This window comes from Olea europaea, unplaced genomic scaffold (assembly GCF_002742605.1).
Source record: "Olea europaea var. sylvestris unplaced genomic scaffold, O_europaea_v1 scaffold1201, whole genome shotgun sequence".
NCBI classification, from domain to species: domain Eukaryota; kingdom Viridiplantae; phylum Streptophyta; class Magnoliopsida; order Lamiales; family Oleaceae; genus Olea; species Olea europaea.
In genome coordinates this window covers 198406-220417 of record NW_019229430.1, presented here as the reverse complement: position 1 = coordinate 220417, position 22012 = coordinate 198406, and the positions used below count along the sequence as shown (strand labels likewise).

General features: G+C 34.7%; 3 protein-coding genes across 4 annotated transcripts; 1 reads left to right on the top strand and 2 right to left on the bottom strand.

The window, feature by feature from the left end:
- Positions 1–76: 76 nt before the first annotated feature.
- Positions 77–16110, bottom strand: LOC111374092 (CTP synthase 1-like). 2 transcript variants are annotated; one of them, XR_002699074.1, is made up of 23 exons: positions 15959–16110; positions 15737–15870; positions 15257–15336; positions 14896–14982; positions 14721–14771; positions 14522–14639; positions 14386–14442; positions 14199–14263; positions 14005–14088; positions 13377–13427; positions 12916–12978; positions 12785–12831; positions 12597–12666; positions 12443–12505; positions 10331–10420; positions 10214–10252; positions 9876–10103; positions 9694–9779; positions 9192–9240; positions 8976–9056; positions 8788–8881; positions 7362–7943; positions 77–140 (listed from the first exon to the last, which is right to left on the bottom strand). XR_002699074.1 is itself a non-coding variant. In XM_022996724.1 (22 exons), exons 2-22 carry the CDS (start codon positions 15852–15854, stop codon positions 7762–7764), a joined length of 1803 nt encoding a protein of 600 aa, XP_022852492.1. In that variant the 5' UTR covers positions 15855–15870; positions 15959–16110; the 3' UTR covers positions 7290–7761. The 2 variants fall into 2 exon arrangements, 1 of the variants encoding a protein (XP_022852492.1); XM_022996724.1 differs by lacking the exon at positions 77–140 and having other exon boundaries at positions 7290–7943.
- LOC111374104 lies at positions 153–695 on the bottom strand. Its single transcript, XM_022996735.1, has 2 exons — positions 420–695; positions 153–328 (listed from the first exon to the last, which is right to left on the bottom strand). The coding sequence occupies exons 1-2, from the start codon at positions 508–510 to the stop codon at positions 153–155; spliced, it is 267 nt and encodes an 88-aa protein (XP_022852503.1). The 5' UTR covers positions 511–695.
- On the top strand, positions 4788–7203 carry LOC111374094. Its single transcript, XM_022996727.1, has 5 exons — positions 4788–5585; positions 5675–5732; positions 5992–6075; positions 6155–6290; positions 6495–7203. The coding sequence occupies exons 1-5, from the start codon at positions 4958–4960 to the stop codon at positions 6768–6770; spliced, it is 1182 nt and encodes a 393-aa protein (XP_022852495.1). The 5' UTR covers positions 4788–4957; the 3' UTR covers positions 6771–7203.
- Positions 16111–22012: the final 5902 nt, after the last annotated feature.

The following is a 22012-nucleotide window of genomic DNA, read 5'->3' as shown; positions in this document are numbered from 1 at the left end:
GACCCTGGAGATGCAATGTGTCCAGATTAACTGGTAAAATAAAGATAACATGATCTCTACTCAAGCTATTGAAACAAGTGAAAAGGCAAAATTTTCATTAAATCTCCACAATTCAAAACAATCCAGTCATTACTCAATACCTGTCACAATAGTCACAACTCAGAAATATACAGAAAAACAAATAGGTTACCAAAGTAGCGGCGTTCATTGGCTTGTTTGGCCTTGAGAAGTAACTTGTCGAGATCTTCCTGGGCTTTGACTTCCCACTTTACCATCTGATTAGCGAAAACCGCGCCCAGCCCCATTCCCAGCAAATGCTCCCATGGATCTGCAAATTTCTTGGAAATTAATCACATCAGTGATCAGTCCCTATATAGTTCCTACAATAACGATAAAATAGAGAGGGGGAGGGAGCTTACGGCGCATGTAAGGAAGCTTGCGAAGGGCATTGGAGTACATCTGGGTACCCAGTCCCAGCAGGGCTCCCACCATCGTTGCGCTTAGAGGCATATTTAGCAAACAGATTGGGGTTGAGGGTCTCTTGCTTCTCTCTGTTGAGAGTTGAGTTTGTTGTTTCAGAATGTAACTCAGCACTTCATTGGACTTCTCAAAGTATAATTTAATTCGTGAACAATTGAAATTACGATATTTTAATATATTACGTTTTCAAAAATATAAAGTTTGAAAAATTATTCACAATCAAATCAGATTCTAAGATTTTAATATGAGGATAAATAATAATGAATTTATATAAAATAAAGATATATTACTAAAGAATAATTGATTTTTCTTTTTCATTATATTTCTTTCCTAAAAATCTAATCACACTTACTATCTCCCATATTTTGACTCCTCTGATGGAATCATAATTTTCTCCATATGTTTTTCGATAACAACCACAATTCTACAGGTCACAACATGAAAAAATCATCATCATCAGTGTCACAGTACAGACGGGTTTGAAATTCATAAATGTGTGTTTATATTGTTTAATAACTTGTAATATTTTGTTCCTTGTAAACAGTAGTATGATATTCATATCAAAAATTATATGTGACCATCGATATTTAAGCACGTACATAAATTAAATAAGTGATCAATAATTTTACATAATGCAATTATGTTTATATTGTTAACAAAATTGCGTCAATTGTGACCTACATGACATGTGAAATTTTGACATCTTTACTATTTTGATTGTATTAATGTGAAATTCAAAATTGTGGTTTGATAACACGTGTGAATAAAAAATAAATACAATAATTGTGACATATGTAGTTTATGTGTGACCATTGAGATCATGATGTTCTTCCTATCTAATAACAATCCCCTCTCACAATGGTAATAAAGAAAAAAATATATATTTTTTCCTCTCTAAATAATGTTGAACTAGTAAGAATTTCTTTTTCTTTTTTAATTGCAACAAATAACACATTACCACGATCAATGGAATTGGAGACAAAATAGAAACATATACTAAAAATATATTTAGAAATATTTATTAAAATAAAATACCTAATTTGTGAATAAGAAAAATAATACCTTATTTTTAATAATGAAAACTTTAAAATGTGATTTCCTCTAATTTTCTCACTTTCTATTTAATGTTCGCTATGCTCTTTGGTGTACACTTAGTTTGACAACTTCTAATCGCTGGCTCCACTCACTATTAGGGGACTATCAGTTGGAATGTACATCTAACATCGTTCTCAAGCAATAAATTAGTTTATTTTCAGGAATAGGCCTAGTCAAAGTGTTCTTTCCGCATTGTGTTATGTTAGTCACATTATGTGAGTGTAGGTAGCCATTAGTCCAATTGTTAAATAGCCCAATTGCAAAGCCTATTAGTTGACATGCATTTTCCCCATTGTTTGGGCCTCTTAACCCAGGCCCATTATTTCAGGGACAGTTTCAAGACAAGCATGTTGGGCTAAGTTTAAAAGGTCCTTATAAACTATAATTTTTTTGAAAAGCATGTGCATCATATGCAAAACAAGAGACAAATAACTTCTTTGTAATGTGTTATATAATGGCAAAATTTTAGTTTTGCTTGGAACTGAATTTGGTCTTTGAAATTTGGATTGCTTATCCTAATTGTAAAGGAAACAATTTGTTCATATCTTAGGTCATCCCAAAAGGATATATTGGGCCTCACGTGGATTCACAAATCACGTCACAAATGGGTCGATCGGGTTGGCCCTCTAAGACACTAAGGCCATGTTTGATATCCTTGATTTTCCATGTAGAATGGAAAACGTTTTCCATTTTCACCCAATTTGTGTTGTTTGATTACTAAAAATTTCTATGAAATTTGTTTTCCTACTTGTCTCCACACACGTGCCAATTCCATGGTTTTGTGGAAAATAAATTCTCACCATTTGGATTTCCAGACTCTTTTTATTTTTATTTTTATTTTTTTGGTAATTAGAACAAATTCTATCTCAAATTGTAATAAATTTTGTCCCTTTAGTTGACAATTTCTATGAAAAACAAAGTCAAATGAACACCAAAAGATAAAAAAATTTCAACATTTTCTAGATGAAAAATTATATCAATCAAACACATTTAATTGTCAATTCCTAGTAAAACAAATTTTAGGCAATTCAAATATCTGAAATTCGTTTTCTTTCCACCCAAATTTCATCCTTACAATCAAACGGACCCTAAAATAAAGAATAATATTATCAAGCACCGTCCAAGTGATACTGAGATTCACTATTTACAATGACTGATCAATTATAATTTATTTACTTTAATAAATTGTAGACAACATATCCCAACACTCAAAAGAGGAGATCGTGCTCATTACCAGAAATGACCATTGAAAATACCTTCGTAAGGAAAAAAAAAAAAAAAAAAAAAAGGCATCCTAGAAAGCAATAGAAAAAAATAACTTTACTTCGCTTTTTGTTAGTATATTCTGGTAACATAGCGAGTCATTGATGGAACACTCCATTGTTCTTACCCATCAGTTCTATTCGCGGAAAAATAACTTCAACGAGTTTCTACTTTTGTGAAAGAACTACAAGATGCTGTTTTGGTTAACAAAGACATTACAACAACATTCACAAGTTAATTCATCAATTAAATTTTTATTCACTTTATTGAAAAAACTAGTTCCCTATCCATCATTGTACATTAATCTGTATCATACGCATGGCCGATCCTGGGCACGGGCAAATGAGGCCTGTGCCTCATGCCCAAAACCACAAAGGGTCTATTTTGGCCCAAACGTTCTTTTTTTTTTTCTTTTTTTAAGTAGGAAAAGGAAAATATTTTTTTCAATTATTGTGAGATGATTGAGATATTTGTTTGTTGTTGTAATTTTAAGTTTTAAGTTAATAATATGTTGCATAATATATCGTTGAATTTTACATTTACGTTGATTTTGGGGGCCTAATTTTTGGATTTCGTCTCGGGCCTCGACGATTAAAGGACCAGCCCTGATCATACGTATATGGTTTCATAGTTGTTCACGCGTAGTATGTTATTTTTAGGATTATGAATAAGAATACATGTCTCGTGTGTTTTGCGGGCTTCATGTCTTAATAATTCATGATTCCATTATGTTGATATAAAGCACATGGGATGTTTCATCTTTATCTAATATTAGTTAAGGGTTAATTCCGTAATTCCCATTTGACAATAACAAAACACACATTTGACAATAACAAAACAAATTAAAAATCATATACATGACATTGAACGAGCGTGGTCCACGAACTTGTACATTTTTAGACTTAAGTTATAAATTCGATACGTGAAATTAATGGATTGTGTCCTTTTATTTTTCGCCCGTCCGCAATTCTCGACGACTTAAATCGACAAAGAATTGGAGTTTTTTTCGTTAGTGAAGACGCGAAGGAATAAGATTCCTCAATTTTATGAGAATGGATGTAGGCAGGGGAAAGGGGCATATTGATTAACACTTAAATAGTGAAAGATCGCTAGAGCATATGGCACATGGGACCGTTGCAGATTCCTTCAATGCCCAAGCCTGGAGGAACGTGCAGACTACATAGACCAAACTACTTAAAATATAAAATAAGAATGTCAAATTGGGTTTAGTCATTGTCCATTAACATCGTCTTGACATTGCCACGATTGAATTAGATTGTTTAACCGCCGTCCAAGAAAGAACCCACCTCTTCGTTGGACCGATTATAAAGTTAATTATGTAAACTCGAGATGCTCGAAGTAGTTGTCCAATAAACAAAAAAACACCACTTCATGCGATCGAGGGTGTCATTATAATTAAGATTGTGAGGCGAGAAGTGAATAATATTGCTCACGAGCCACGCCGTCACCAAGTTAGTTGTCTCGAGTTCGACTTCGTTGAAGATCTTGTAACCCTAACCCAAGATCAAGATATCTATGAAAAAAATGGTCTCCAATTAATTAATATTTAGACAAAAGGCTGTTTTATGGAGTTGTCCTGACTTTTTACTTGATTAGTTCCAACTAATTAACTCTGAAATCTTAACTACTCGAGACATTTTAAAAAGTTAAAGAGAGACAGAGAACGTGATAGAAAGAGGATTTGAGCCAACTGCAAAGCAAAGTCTTTTTCTGAACCCCAAAAACCTTCATCCACACTCCAACAATTGAGTTGGCAATGAAACAGCAGTAAAGCGAAATAGGGTTCATTAGCAGCCTAGCAATTGGGTCTGGGGGTGGGGTGGGAGTTATACCTGATTAATCATATAAGTAATAAATGTATACAATATTCTAAACCCCCAAGAAAAGTGCCCTTCACAAGAGGGTACATGTCCTTGTGTATGGCAGGCAGACCTCAACCCCTCCATGTGACTAATTCCACAATTCTGTCCCTACCCATCCCTTTTATATATGTACCATTCATCCATACATCCTTAATTAAGTTCTTTATCCTTTTTCATTTTCGAGTCGATCCTTCTCTCGCCGTCTCCTTCTTTCAATAGATTGTTGCACCAAAGAGATGTGTAGCTCAAAGTCTAAATCACAAGACCATTGTAATCATGATGGTAGCACCTCGCCAACTTGTGTTAATAAGCGCCGGGTTCTTCAACCCAACTGTAATCGCGTCCCTTCATTGGAAAGACCAAATTCGCCGCTTAAAAAGACTGCAACTGCCAAAGTGAGGCCGCCCTCATCGACTGCCACAGCCACCACACCGGTCTCTCCTAAGCTGAAATCTCCAAGACTGCCAGCTATCAAGAGAAGTAATGATTTGAACTCGAGTATTGACAGGCTCATCGTGACACCAAAATCCTCGAATATTAAAGCTTCTAGTGCAATAGTAGTGAAGAAGTCCAAGAAATCATCAGGTATCCCTCAATCTGGCGATAATGGTTCGTTGAAATGCTCTTCCAGCTCCCTCATAGTCGAGGCACCTGGAAGCATAGCGGCAGCTAGAAGAGAACAAGTTGCAATTATGCAAGAGCAAAGAAAATTGCGTATCGCGCATTATGGAAGAACTAAATCAATTAAGAAGGTCGTTCCTGATAATAATAATAATAATCATCGCCATCATTCTTCTTCGGTTACTAATAATGCTGCCGTTCGAGATCAAGAAAAGCGATGCACTTTCATCACTCCAAATTCAGGTAATCAAAATGACGACATATCAATTAATGCCACTCGATTATCACCGATAGAAATCTAGTTACTAATTTCATTTTCTATGGTGGTGTAGACCCAATATATGTTACCTACCATGACGAAGAATGGGGAGTACCCGTCCACGATGATAAGTAGGTTTCTTCTCGCCTCCATTTTTCTCTTTTATTAAGCAGTCTATCTCGAACTTGCTGCCTCCTTGGCTGTCCCCTAATGGCAAATTACTGTGTTAATGTCTTCCCATTTTTAAGAAAAGTTAGACATTGAAGGCTCAAAATGGATTTTGGTGACAACCAAAGAGACAGCTCAGAACAGCGGATCTAGACTCGTATGAATGTAAACAGACATTTGAAATATGGGTTTTTAATTTCTTGGTGTGTGCATTAATTGCAGGCTGCTGTTTGAATTGTTGGTGTTAATTGGTGCACAACTCGGATCAGATTGGACTTCAGTGTTAAAGAAAAGACAAGACCTCAGGTGAGGGGCCTTCTTAATTAAGATTATCAGAAAAAACTTTTATTTTGTTGTATCTGATTGCATTCGTATCCAATCCCAGGGATGCATTTTCAGGATTTGATGCAGAAATTGTTTCAAAATTTTCCGAAAAGAAGATAAATTCGATTAATACTGATTGTGGAATAGACTTGAGTCAAGTCCGAGGTGTAGTCGACAACTCCAACAGAATTCTCGAGGTCAGCATCGCAATTATCTAATAATACATTATCTACATCAACTTTTGTTAGTAAATAGTAAGACGACATGCCACATGGGACCATGTGCACGAGTCAGTTGGCTTATATATCTACACACCTAATTGGTAATCATAGCAAATAAATGATTCCATCAATTTCACTTGATTTTCCTGATTTAAATAATGAAATGTTTATTATTTGCAGATCAAGAAGGAATTCGGATCGTTTGAGAAATACGTGTGGAGATTTGTGAACAACAAACCCATAGCAACGAAGTACAAATCATGCCACAAAATCCCAGTGAAGACTTCGAAATCGGAATCCATAAGCAAGGACATGGTTAGGAGGGGCTTTCGATTAGTCGGCCCGACCATCATACACTCGTTCATGCAGGCCGCTGGCCTCTCAAACGACCACTTAATCACCTGCCCACGACACCATCATTGTGTTCAAGTTGCGCAAGCATCATTCCTTCTGTAATCACATTGGTTCGAGATCAAATTATGTTTTTTTAAATAAACCGACCGACCAAAAGCTGATTAATTAGTTGATTGCCTAACATAGTCGATTCCTTTTGGATTATAGGTTTGATGAAGTGAGTGTTTATTAGCTTATAATTAATGAGAGAGTTACCTAAACTAAAAATGAATTAGGGAGGAAGGAATAAAGAAGGTAAGAGTGTTGGTGGGAAACAGAGTGCATGTGGTCATGTGTTGGGTCCATGAATGCATGTGCCTGAGAATAGCACATCCACATCTTTATCTCCATTATTGCTTGCTTTTCTTTTTCTCTATTAGGGGATTTTAATTTCAGATTTATTTGAGTTTTTTGTATTGTTTGCTTGTATTTATGTAATGTAATGTATACTTTGAATTGTGAATGACAACTATGCAAGTATCTCTTTTCATTTCTACTTTTGTGCAAAGAGTTCGGCCCTGGAGATGCAATGTGTCCAGATTAACTGGTAAAATAAAGATAACATGATCTCTACTCAAGCTATTGAAACAAGTGAAAAGGCAAAATTTTCATTAAATCTCCACAATTCAAAACAATCCAGTCATTACTCAATACCTGTCACAATAGTCACAACTCTTGGTTCAGGTAACCATTGTTTTGTTTCAACCGATTAATTATACAATACATCATAGAGAAACTGAGAACGCTAATAATCCCTCATCCAGGCAATTGCAGAACTCTCATACAGGAGGGTCAGTGGTCAATAATTAGTCCATCAAGAAAACCTAGCTCGACCCATTTTCCGTGTCACTGCACTTCAACTACAGCAGCTAGATCCTTTAAAAAGATAGAAATTCAGCTGCACCGATGGACATGGCAATATGAGAAGCCATAACCCCCTACCAAACTAGTATGCCTATACATGAAGAAATTTCAGGACCAAAATTGATATATCACACCCAGAGAAGCGAGGATATATGGTATTTTTTCGATACAAAGCTCCACAAACTACTCATCATTCAAACATGTAACCATTCCCATTGCAGTAAATGCCATCTAAAGGGCCATTAGCTAGCTTAGTTGCATTCTCATACAGGTGTGTTTTTATTGCTGAGGTACCATTGCTCATTCGGCAAGTCTTTGTAGCACCTTTCTTCAAAAGAGTATCCAGCTGGCCACATGCTGCTGCTATAAATCCTGTTGAGAAAAAAAATGTTATTATCAAGATTAATCACCATTCATCGACTATAACATTCACCCACTCACAAGAATGACTACAAGTCGTTTCTCAATATCTAAGGAACTGCATGTAAAAGAAGATGGCCAGAACCACAATCCTGAACTAGCAATCGAAAATTCAAAAACAAAATCTAGAAGGTCACCATATGTCATGATCATTTCGTCTTTATAATAATTACATGGATTGAACATCCTTTTAGCGACAGGTGTGTGAGGTTGAAGTGGCGGAATTATTTTGCTTCACTCATCAGAGTTTTTAACAAGTTGTAGGAAAATATTGATACAGATATCAGATACAATGTGAACAGGAAACTAGACAAAGATTGAGAGCTTCTTACAGTTAAACTTTGCAAAATTTACCCAACTACCTAAGAAGATAGAGTAGAGAAAAACATAATGGTACACAAAGTTTACAGAACCATCGTAATTCCATGCTAGATTTTATGCTTGGCCAGTGCAATTCTCAAAATAATCATTTTGAACCAAAAAACTATCACGTGGTGGGCAATGATGAGACTGCTGTAATTTAGATGAACACCCTCAAAACACCTCAACTTGGCCCCCCTCTAGATTTTGAGTAATATACGTACATTTCAAATTTAATCGTTCCTTGTAGCCTATCACTGATTCTAAAACTTATTTTGCCAATAAAATCATTAATAACAGGACAAAAGAAGTCAAAATGAGTATATCTCTTTTAACTTCAAGGAAATGAAACTACGAGTTTATGGAGGATAAATAGCCTGGCCTTCCAGATTGCAAATTTTAATGCTCAGAAACTTGAGATAGAAACAAAAAGTACCTAAGAAAAGTGCAGATGGTTTCCCTGGTCTCGATTTATACTCGGGGTGAAATTGAACGCCAATAAAGAAAGGATGACTGGGCAGCTCAATGATCTGCAATGACAAGCAAAATTATCTCCATGAATGGCAGAAATGCATAAAAGCAGCAATTGTAATTGGAAAGCTAGCGACATTATGAAATAACTACCTCCATTCGGTCACCACTTTCATCTTTGCCAGTAAATGAGAGACCAGCATCTTCAAGTTGCTGAACCATATCCGGATTTACCTAGAAAAGATAAAACTTTCTTTTAAAATGAAGCCTTATGGAACTGTTGTAAAGACAGAGAACACCCTCCAGGAACAGAAATTTCTTATATTTGACTCTGGCAAATTATGTCCAGAGCATGGTGGTTCTACACACCTCATATCTGTGTCGATGTCTCTCATCAATAAAGCTCTTGCTGCCATATCTGACAAAAATATAAATTTATTTTCAAGTTAGATTTAGAGGTTGTATCCTGCTCAGAAATTGCTTCAACTTGCACGAAAGCCTATGAACACCACCACATTTCAAAATAATGCTGGAAGGTGAATATGACGGAATTCTTGGACATGTTACATTTTAGCAAACGCCCTAAAGTTCTTCGTTTATGATAGTTCTAAAAGATTGGTAAACTATAACAGGCCACTCCTCAAACTTGACAGAATTCTCATTTCAGTCCACTACTGTTCGTAGCAACTGCGTATTGATCCAACACATCTCATCCTGCCACGTCATGGCTCCACTCTATAATTTACAAGAAGAAACTGATTGTACAAAGAAACTTGTGTATCTACTATGCTATAAAAGAATATTCAGTCGTTTCTTCACGTTTTCATTCATAGACTGCGAGGACGTGAAGTGCAAAGATTAACAGACTTACAGCTTACAAGATGTACTTGAGGTACTCTGAAAGTGTGTCCTCCTTGATCCAAGGCGCATGGTGCCTCCCATATGAGTTTTTGAACCCTGTTAAAACAAATGTGAGAATGAGTGGTTCTTCAAATTTATATAATATAAATAGATGGATAACATTCCGCAAACAAAAGTACTAGAACATCAAACCTCTGGCATAAATATAACACAAGGGTTTTGAGTATCTGGGTCAAACTCTGTGCTGTTTGCATCTTGTAGTCCAAGGACAGATCGTGTATACTCGATCACAGCTATTTGCATTCCTAGACATATTCCAAAGTAAGGGATCTTGTTTTCGCGGGCATGCTTTGCAGCAAGAATTTTACCCTCCACCCCTCTATCACCAAATCCTCCAGGCACTAGTACACCATCAGCCCCCTATAAGGCAAGGATTTGTTAGAAGGATTAACCATGATATGTAATTAGAAATGTAAAAAAGTAGCATATATCAGTGATTGCATGACTGCCGAAGTGTAAGCTATTCAGACCTTCAACAAATTCCAAGCGCTTTTATAGGCTTCGGGATTCTGCAAGGCAAAAATTTCGGACAAATTTTGAGATACTGTGTACAGAAATATGATAAATGATTTCAGTACATAAATAACCTCTTTTGCAGTGGCATCTTCAAGGTCACTGGAAGGAACCCAATTAATACATAATTTCCGATGGAAAGCAACAGAAGCATGCAAAAGAGCCTGCAGTAGTGATTGAACTATGAATTAACAACAGGTAACTATCACTCAAAGCCATCTTTAACTCATCCTTGCATGTATTAAAATGACAGGAATCCTGCAAAGTCTAGCTTTCAAACTATCTCAAGGATTAGTTTGTAAATACAAAATCATCAACATCATAAACAAATGAGCTAATTATATGCTGCCCATCCAGAAAATCCGCCAGCAAAATTAATTAAATTCGACTATGTTCACAGATGTCAAAAGCAGATCATAAGAAGTGGTTGTGAAACTGATTGTATGCTGTCCATCCAGAAACACAGGTCACCAGCAAAATTAATCACATCCAACTATGCTCACTGATGTCAAAAACAGATCATAACCAGTGGATGTGATATAAATGTCAATATATTCATACTAAGATATTTGTCTAAGGGGAATGACAGTCACTTGATTTAACTGAGTTTAGTGGTTTGGTGCAGAAAAAATATTGATTAAAGCAATGACTTCAGAAAAAGCATGGACTAAAACAGCAGAATTATAAACTAAACCCTAAAATGAGAAAGTTAGATCCTATTCTAAAAGCTTGTTTGGGTCAATTACAAAAATAAGCTAAGTGCATTTGAAGAAAATTACCAAAATTGAAAAAAGATTTACAAGATGGAAAAAATTATACAATGACTTCATCTGATTAATTTAGTGAGAAAAAAATCACCGAAAAAAAAACCCAATTATAGGTTTATAAACAATCAGTCAAGAAGAATAGATTATGTATTTAGAACATAATAGATTCCCAAATTCTTCATAGTTTTGGTAATAAAATAATAAGCTGCAATTTAAGTATACTATTTAGGGAACTACTCAAATGCAGCAAAAATGTCCTTGTTCGAAGGTGGCCATTTTTTTCATACATACCTTAACTGGTATAGTTATATGTGCAGATATACACACATCTACATCGGTGGTAGATTGCAGGGACAAATTTATCAAATTATTTTCAATTTGAGATATGTTATTGTACTCCTATTATATCTATATAAGCAACAAGGTTATCTTGCTTGGTGTTATACAGTTTACAAGCACGTTAACATCTATAGTATGAGCATTCTGAATCCATAATAAGCCCTAATCTGTTGGGGCATGGCAGTTCTTCAAAACATTTGGCAATCCAAACTAACATAGCAGATCTCTGAAAAACATCCAAACAATAAATAGCAAAATAACACTCGTATGATAAGAATTAAACATTATTAGTGCCAAAATTTATTAAAAATCAACCCACACAATCGCCCGCCCCCCGCAGACTAATAATAGTCCCCTAAGTTCTCAGTAGGCTGTGACACAATAGATCGATCAAAAGAAGATATTGGCACATTCAGGAGGTGTCACTGGATCATATATATTGCACGGTTGTGGTGACAACCATGGTACAGACCATTTAAAGCAACATGTAATATGGACCACAATTATGCCCACAGAACTTCTTTTTGGAGGATTTTGATGGAGGAAAGTCACTAAAAAACTGCAAAGATGGTTCTAAATGTCTCCATTATCCTGCCAAGTGTGGCTAAGAAAAGAAAATTCTCTAATGCACGCTCAAATAATACATCTTAAATGGTCTATTAAAAAACTAACTTCCAAAGTATTGATATTTTCTGAAAGTGCTACAAAGTCAAATATCTAAATCATTTATGTACAGAAGAAAAGAAAGTACAAATAGGAACTCAGCTCTTTAAATACATATATTTCAGCTAGCTGCATGTTGATAGCAAATTAAATCTACTTTGAAAGTACAATTGACCCATTAAGTTCACCTTCAGCACAGAGAGGTAATACATCTTAAATGGTCTATTAAAAAACTAACTTCCAAAGTATTGATATTTTCTGAAAGTGCTACAAAGTCAAATATCTAAAACATTTATGTACAGAAGAAAAGAAAGTACAAATAGGAACTCAGCTCTTTAAATACATATATTTCAGCTAGCTGCATGTTGATAGCAAATTAAATCTACTCTGAAAGTACAATTGACCCATTAAGTTCACCTTCAGCACAGAGAGGTAAGAATCTGTAAGGCCGGTGTACTTTCCAACCATGGCAATTCTGACCTGTAAATAAACAAAAAAAAAAAAAAACATTTGAAAATGTTATGGGAAACAAGAGTAATAATATCCAAACTTGGAAATGATGAGAACCTACAGGCTCATGCAACTTATCACAAAGATCTGCCCTAGATGTCCATTCTCTCAAATCAGGTTTGAGACCATCACTACAGCATAATACAATAAGTTCAATTCACATCAACGGCAAGACAAAATAGAAATGACAATGTCAAAATCCTAAAAGAATGAATGGAACAGAAAAAACTGTAGACATTTTTTACAAACCTTTTTAGGTTCAAGGCTTTCAAAATAGCCTCATGAGCCTTCTGGCCCTACATGAAAAGAAAAACAGATGTTGCAGCACTGTTAAGGCAAAAAAATGTAGAATGATATCAAATCAGAGCATTAATACTTACTTGCAAAAGCAAAGGCACATGCCAAATGTTGGGAACATCATAGAGGGTGATGATGTTCTCTAACTGGAAGGCAAGGGAAATATATCAGCACCTCATTTTTTTTTAATTTTTTTGGAAAAAAAAAGGAGGGACTTTTGTCAACTCTTAATACCTGAACATGGCAAAAACGGGAAAGTTTTTCCTTGACATTCACATCGAGTTCCTGCAAAATGTGATAACAGTTAAGCAATGGAACGTGTGTGTCGTGTGTTGGTGGGGTAGAGTGAATAGAATGAGTTTAGCCTTTAAAATGGAGCCTGGTTTGTTTACAATTATACTAGCTGAGCTAGAACTTGGTTTTAGGATCGTATTTTTTCCAGATGATGTTCTCTAACTGGAAGGCAAGGGAAATATATCAGCACCTCATTTTTTTTTAATTTTTTTGGAAAAAAAAAGGAGGGACATTTGTCAACTCTTAATACCTGAACATGGCAAAAACGGGAAAGTTTTTCCTTGACATTCACATCGAGTTCCTGCAAAATGTGATAACAGTTAAGCAATGGAACGTGTGTGTCGTGTGTTTGTGGGGTAGAGTGAATAGAATGAGTTTAGCCTTTAAAATGGAGCCTGGTTTGTTTACAATTATACTAGCTGAGCTAGAACTTGGTTTTAGGATCGTATTTTTTCCTGTCAGCTCAGCTCGACTAATAAGCTTGAGGGATTAAATATACTTTAATTACCACTATATAATAATAAATATACGTCTCTGTTTGCATTTAGGTGAGTTCCACAACTAAAAAATCATACTTGTATATTTTTAAAATTTGAAATGTAGATTTATTTATTTTATACTTGCAAAATGATTATATTATCATTAGTTTAAAAAATTAAATAGTTTTAGGCTGGAGTTCAAGATCTGGTGTGGATTGGTTCAATAATTAATTGTGTCACACTCAAGCTTGACTAAGAAGCTCATATGTTATTCAAAATGAGGTCAGGCATGGTCATCTGCTGAGTCAATTGAGCATGAATTTGAACTTGTTAAAAACTTCCCCCCGGGGGGGGGGGGGGGGGGGGGGGGGGGGGGGGGGGGGGAGAGAGAGAGAGAACCGTTGTGCTGCGGCAAGCTAATATATTTGGAGTCAATCCCAGGCTTCGTAGCCCTCTAACACTATGCTGTGTTGGCTTTGTTTTCTGACCATGCAAACACCAGGTTACTAGTATTATATTGAGGATTTAAAATAATTGCACAGAAAGGAATATCTATAAGACAAAGTTTGTAAGTTCATGCCCCAAAACCTCACCTGCTCACCAACAACATTCAGAACAGGCACAAGGCTAACATGTATCAAGCAAAAGTTGCCAGCTCCTGAGAAGGTGACACAAGGATGTCATGGGTTTTGAATCTATAAGAAAAACAACTGCCAGCCTCTGACAAAATTAATTTAATTGAATATAGTTATGAGGCGAGATTCACAGATATACTCTTACCCACTCGATATGAGAACTGTCCCAAAGCCTCAATGAAAGGCATTGACTCAATATCACCTGCATGATGAAAGATCTTTTTTGAGGCAACCAATGTTAAATACAATTTATTTTAGTATAAGTGAAACACCTTTCATACCAATAGTGCCACCCAATTCTATGACACAAACATCGGCTGGACCCTCTTTTCCATCGACTGGTATAAGAGCCACACGTTCAATCCACTCTTGAATGGCATCGGTAATGTGAGGTACAACCTAATGGAGAGAATAAATGTGAAATTGTGCACCATTAGAGATTGTACAACATAAAAGCAAACTTAAAAATTTGTGGCAAACCTGAACAGTAGTTCCCAGATAATCTCCCCTTCTCTCCTTATCAATGACAGACTAAAACGAGACAAGAAGAAGCACAATTTATCAAATCAAAATCTGCCAACTTGTTAAGGACCTCAGCTTAGCAGACACAAATTAGATTTTCTCTAAAAATAGTAATAATAAGCTATGAACTTGCCTGGTAAATTTTTCCAGTAGTTATATTATTCTCGCGCGTCAATTTTATATCTAGAAAACGCTCATAGTTTCCAAGGTCGAGATCCACCTTCAAAAAATTGGAATCAAGTCATCATTTATTTGGTGTATGAGAAAGATTCAACTTTCAACCACCACTTCAAGCAAGATTTCACACCAAAATTTACAGACAAGACTACATCTATAGAAAAAAACATGAAATAACTGCAATCTTTCCTCATTTAAATCTAGTACCATGGATCACAGCTTAATGACTGAATTAAAATGAAACTAAAACTAAATTCAAGTGAAACCAAATATTTAGATCTAAGCAAACTAAGCTTAGTTCAAGGATGCTTTCTAACCTCTCCTCCATCGTCCAATACGTACACTTCTCCATGCTCAAAAGGTGACATTGTCCCGGCATCAGTATTCAAGTAGGGATCTGCATACCAAAATAAAAGAGACAGAAATGAAAAAATATCATAGTTTAAACCAAAAAGAAAATTCCAAAAAGGGTGGTGATATTAAAGATACAAGAAAATTAGAAAAATCAAAAGGGATATAATGAAAAATAAATAATGAGAAAGTTCCCAAGATAGCGAAAAAGGACATAAAATCAGACACTGCCTAATCTCTTGTCACAGTATAAAAACTTTTAAAGGGTAATTTTATCGTCTCTGAAAAGCAATATGAAAACCAAACTGAAAAAGGAAAAGTATATTCACCTTTTTCTTTGGATTCAATCACGGAGCTTAGACTATCCACATTTTCGTTCATACTTCTCCCAAAAGAGAGATACACAATGAAAAAAATTAACAAGAATAAGAGGAGGAGAGATTAACCAATTTTGATGGAAGTAACACGAAGTCCACAGGCCTTAAGGATGAGACCAATACTGCTTGCAGTCACTCCTTTCCCCAAACCGCTGACCACTCCTCCAGTCACCAAAACATACTTCATTTTCCCTCCGTCCGTGCTTTAGCCCAGAAAAAGAAAAAAAAGTAATTATTCAGTCAGGCATCAGGTCAACATGAACATAGAAACTAAAATGAGAAAAATCTTACAGCAGATGGCAAGCCAAAACAGAGAAGATTAATGCAGCAAGAATTGAAGATTGTACGAGAAGAATGAGATTTGAGATAGAAAAAGCAATGGCGGCTTTTTATATCATATCAGTAAGGCGCAAAGGGAAAATGAAACTCTAATCCTAACCTCTTTGCCCTCTTATTTATATATATCCCAAACAAAACCTCGCATGTTCATTTCTTTTTGTCCTTTTCAATTTGAAAATAAAAATTAAAAATTAAAAAATATTATAAAGTGTCTTTATATTTATCTGTAGCTGGATGTTTAATTTCATTTTTAATGACTAAATTACAGGTCATATTTTAATTGAATCATTGAACTTTATGAGACCATATCACGTAATCAAAACGAGGTAGTAAAATGTAAAAATATGTACCACTTGATTTGATGTGACGGAGGAAGATGACTAATTTTAAATATAATATTATCCAAAAACTAAGACGAGTTAAGCCCTCGTTTGGCCATTTTTAAAATTATAAATTGTCTATTACAGAATTATTTTCTACCACATATTTATGAAATAAAATATTATACATACAAATCAATCAAATTTTTTTACTTTTTAACTGTACGTTTTCCATAGAATATTATTCAAAACTCTTTATCTTTTCTGATAATGGACAACAAACAAGGGCTAAATTGCTATTTACTTTTATGGACTCCACTTTAAAAATAATTTGAATTTTTTATTGAATTTACTATTTGCAAAATTATCCCTTAAAAAATTATATTCTATAGAATCGTGTTCACGTGCCATTGGCACTCCCGATGAGTCCTATTACTTATTTCTATGTTCAAAATACCCTCCATAAATTCAAAAATTCCATTACTGCCTCAATTTTACAGCACCCGCCGTTAATATCCCGCTGGTCCACCACCCACAATTAACTTCGGGCCACTTGATCAAATGGGATGGGGCAGACCGGTCGAGCGGTCAAGAATACTTTGATAGTTATGTCAGGTTTAACAGTTGAAGTCAAGTGGAAGAAGTTTTGTTAAGTGTGCAAAAAAAGCGTATATTATGTTGTTCAACTGTAGAAACAATCGAGTGAGGTTCCTTTTGTTTGCCATGAACTCTACAAAGAGACAAGTGGTTTTTTGTTTTGGTTTCTCAAAATTAAACTACCACGCAAATAGAGTGCTTATTCATATCGGAAAAAAAAAAAAAAAAAAAGAATACGAGCATAAGAGAGGGATGTTAGACTTCATTGTACTTTTCATTATCATGTAATGTGAGTATATTTTGCTGTCTTGTGGTCGCTCTCGTGGTAATTATTTAAAGCTCCCATATGGTACAAAATGTCACATGAACCCTTTCAACAACTTCCATATTTGGAGCAAGTTGTTCATCTGTGTCATACCTCATAATTACCTTACATTCATATCAATGGTAAATAAAATTTTGGAAGTCGTACTAACCTATCGAAGTTGAGCTCTAACACAAGTTCAAGGACTTAATTGGTGAAGTTATTGACGGAGCACATTCAAGATGAGCTCAAATTAGCACTTACGAAGAACAATTGAACTCTACGCAAACTCGTATGACCCATCTTTTACTTAATCGGCATAATTGATCTTGTAAGTGTCATTGTGAGTAAAATGTTAGTATGACAAAGATTACCCCAAATTCATCACGATGATACTTGCATTTCGAGGTAAGATTTACATGGACCAAAAAGTCAATATGATAAGCAATTGTATTTTGAGTATAAACTCTGCAAAATAGATTTATACACCATAAAAATAATAATAATAATAATAATAATAATAATAATAAAAATACACCGCCATCTTTAATATTCTATTTTGAAAATTATTGTGCTATATGTTAATAATTTATGCTATGCATTCTTTTATGTCTAGATACTACGGTTCCAATGCTTTCTTTTCGATATGAACAATCTTATTAGTCGGTTTGATGTACAATATCTCAATTAAAGATTTTTGTTATGATATTGTTGTCTTAGATCTGCATCTACTCTAAAAATAAATAATTGAAATTGAAATTATTCCATTATGACATTTAAAATAAGAGGGAGTCTCTTGCTTAGATTAATAGTCGAATTTCAACCTATACAAATTCACTATTGTTTCTCTTACTTTTAAATTGCCAAGCTGATTATCCAGTTGAAGTTGATTGTTGCACATGTGCATGAAAAAATCAGTCAAGTCTTCTCTTTTTTTTTTCCCCTATCTATCGCATGGTCCCATGCATACTTTGAAAAGTGGTAAACTCTATAACTCTAAAATATTGAGGGTAGCTTAGCTAGTTGAATTTATTAGCAAAAAAGTTAAAAAAAAAAATGTTAATCACGTTATCTAATTATGTTCAAATTTAAAATCTTAGGTTAGTGGTCACAATACTTTTGTAAACTAAAATTAAGACTCAACAGTTTTATGAGATGATATTTATCAAAAAAGCCCCTTTTTTTTGAGCATTTCCAACCCCATCCTCATTGCAACATTATTTACCAAATTGCACTAAAATTTTGGTGCAAATCTCCTCCAACCCATTGCACCATATTTGGTGCAACACTATTTATTTGCACCATATTATACCAAAATGGCTAAATACGTTTTTATCATTCTCTTCCACTTTGCACGAATTTTTTTAAGGGTATATTTGTCCATTTGTTATACAATAAATTTTAATTCTAAATTTAATGTTATGTGCTGACACACTTGGCTGACCCATCGAAGCCCATGGCCCACCTATGAGAGCCACGCAGCATTTCGGCCGAGGCCCTTAGGCCAACAGAGATCATCCAACATCCAGAGGCAACACCCATGATGTGGCCCAAAAGCTGGAAGACCAAAGTGCACTGGCCGAGGTGGTATGTACTTTCGGGGTGGTCAATACCGAAGGCCATAATGTCGAGGCCGAACTCCAGAGCACTTTTGGCGCCACTCCTTCCCAAAGATCTGGTCTTACACAAAGATCCTCTTTGATGATTGATGGGGCACAAATGTCTTTTCTTGTCAAATATAGCGGCGACTTTATCAATTAATAAATGTATAGCAGGTTATATAGTCAAACTTGATGCTTAGAATTTGACATGTAACTCAACAAGATGAAGCCACCTGCACTCCCAACCGAGGGTCCCGATCTAACTTGTAATACTATAAATATTTTCCCATGAACCCCCATACAAAGACTAATATAAGATTCAATACAAGGAACAACACTTTACTCAACTTTCTCTTTCACCTTTTTACAATACATACGAGATCGCATATATATTCTACAAACATCGATTGGTAATTATTGTACAATCGTTATATAAATGTCTCGTCGGATTCCGAACGTTGTTGTCTTGCGCCTTTGAGCCGCTCCCACACTCTTGATTTGCCCATTCCAGCCCGTCCGCGTGTTTTAGTGTGTTGGACTAGGCTTGCGTATGAGCTGGTGGGTCCGATATCTGTTGGCAACATTATTTGGGGTCAACATTTAATTATTATCATTATTATTATTAATAAAGTTTAATCATTTAATCAATAATAATTAATTTTTAATGCCATTTCGACTTTGTAATATCATGATATTACGATTCGAAACATATTACACTATTTTCTAGTGTTGTGATTTAATATTTTTTTAGTTGTTGTATTTCTATTAATTGTACTACATTTTTTAAATTTATTGATGAATTCAATATTTTTGTTTAACTAAACGTAATTATTTATTTAATAATTTATGTAATAAGAAAACAAAAATAATAATTTTTTAGATAAATAAATTGTTAAGAATTAAAAAATAAAAAAATTATTAAACACTATTCATTTGATGCAACTTCCAGTATAATGGATTGGAGAATATTTTCTCCTTTGTGCAAAATTTGGTGCAAAATTTTGATGTAGTGTTAGAGATGGTCTTCAAAGAGGGAAGTAACAATTCTCAAACTCTAAATATTAACTATAAGAAACACAATCTCTAACCAATCAAGACAAAAGAGAGAAGCAGGAACGTGAAGATATAAAAAAATATAAAAAGAATGTGTTGGATCATAGTTTCTACGCTCATGTAAGAATACATATTGGTCGTTGAAAAATAAAATAGTTGTTGGTGAGTGAATTACTGCAAAATCTCGATTTTGTTATAGATAGTAAAAATACCAAATACTTTTGAAATTAATAAATATTCATTCATTAAGGAATGAACAATTTGTTTAAAATAATGGTTTATCCCAATCTCAAAAGTATGTTATCTTTATCCCTTAGAACCATGACTGACTATTTTTAAAGTTGGAAAGAGACGTAAAAAGGATAAGATAACGAGAGAAAAACAACCAAAGTGATTTAAGATAATTAGAACAATATAATAATTTTTACGAGGTTGTAAGGGAGTTTGACTGAATTTCCTAGAGGCAGACCAAAGGGACACGTGTAGCTGACTAGGTGGATGTATACCCGCCTAGGATTGCCCCTTCGATGTAATCGTCACCGTCGATGTGGATTATGTAACCGAATAACTAACAACCAGTGGCCCCCTTCTCTTCTGCATTATTACTCAAGGAACAGTTGCCACATATGTCCTTGCTTCACTTTGGAGACAACGGCCACACAAAATCCGGCCCCCCTTTCCACTTGAATTATGCTGAGTTGCCAAAAAAGGGTGGACAATATTCTTACCGACACTCACATGGCGCGTGGAATCCATGTAAATAAAAAAAAATGCTTCCCTTCTCCTTGTTGGGTGCAAACTCTTTCTGTCATCATAGCACGGTTGTTTCCATTTTGTAATCTAAGCCCCCGTTTGGCCCCCATTCTCATCCTCATTCTTTCTCTCTCTCTTATTTTCAATCACACAATTTTCTATAAAATAATATTACACACAAATCAAAAACTTTTCATTCTTTTTTAACCACACATTTTTCAAAAAAACGCTATTCCATCCATTAAAATTAGCTAAAAATGGGGGCCAAACGGGGGGCTAAATTTCGACATAATTTCATACATAACCATTTAAGTTTAGCTAGCGCTCCTTCTGAGTCGAACGAATGACAATTATTTTTCTTTGTATAGGTCCTACGTCAATGAAAACTTGAAGATCGGCAAACAATATTGTACTACGCTATCGGATTCGGAATGTGAAGGCCTCACAACAGAGCTAGTAGGAGGTTTTAAGCGTTTTGAAGTCATTACTCGTTCTGCTTATAAAAATAATGTAAATTCGTACATTTATTAGATAAAATGTGCTTGAGATTCCGTACCATCACCACCACAAGACCGGTCTATTCTCGCTTCTTTATCGTGGGTGAGGGTTGGAAATGAATAATCGAATGATCAATTGTAAAACTGTTAATAACTTTTTCTATACCAATTTGAAAATTTGGTTGAACTTGAGGGACCTATTAGTGAAATTTTCCCTCTTAATTTTCTAATCTATATTTAGCAGTATTTTATAGACTAGGTGATTCATATCCGCGGTTTGATTTGGTGGGTTCCACCTTGGAAATATATTCAAGACTTGTTCCACTCTACAATTTATGATGACCAGCCCCACGTCGGTTGCGCCATAAATCTCTCCGACCTAACCTGCTTACCAAATTAAAAATAAATAAAAGTATATCCTTCTAACCTCCTTTTCACAAAAATAAATAAATAAATAAATAATAATAATAAAAATCTTCGTATTTTCCCTAAAGTGTTGTGCAGGTGGGAGAGAGAAACAAAAAAAGAAAGAAAAAAAAGAAAAAAAAAGAGAGAGTTTTGATATTTAGTCCTTGTTTGCGCCACATTATTTTCCTTAGAATGCATTTTTAAATAGTGTATTGATGAAAAATGTGTGATAAAAAAATAAATAAAAGTTTTAGATTTACATGTAATATTATTTTATTAAAAATGTGTAGTTGAAATGATGTCAAATCACTACTTAAGAATGTAATTTTCTTTTTTAAATGTGGCTCAAGCATGACCTTAATTATAGAAAAGCATAGTATTATTCATAGTCAAGCATATTTAGTAATAAAAATCTTTAGGGAAAATTGTAGCCAAGGTACCAAACCTTTCGTTTATTAGCGGACTTTGCACAA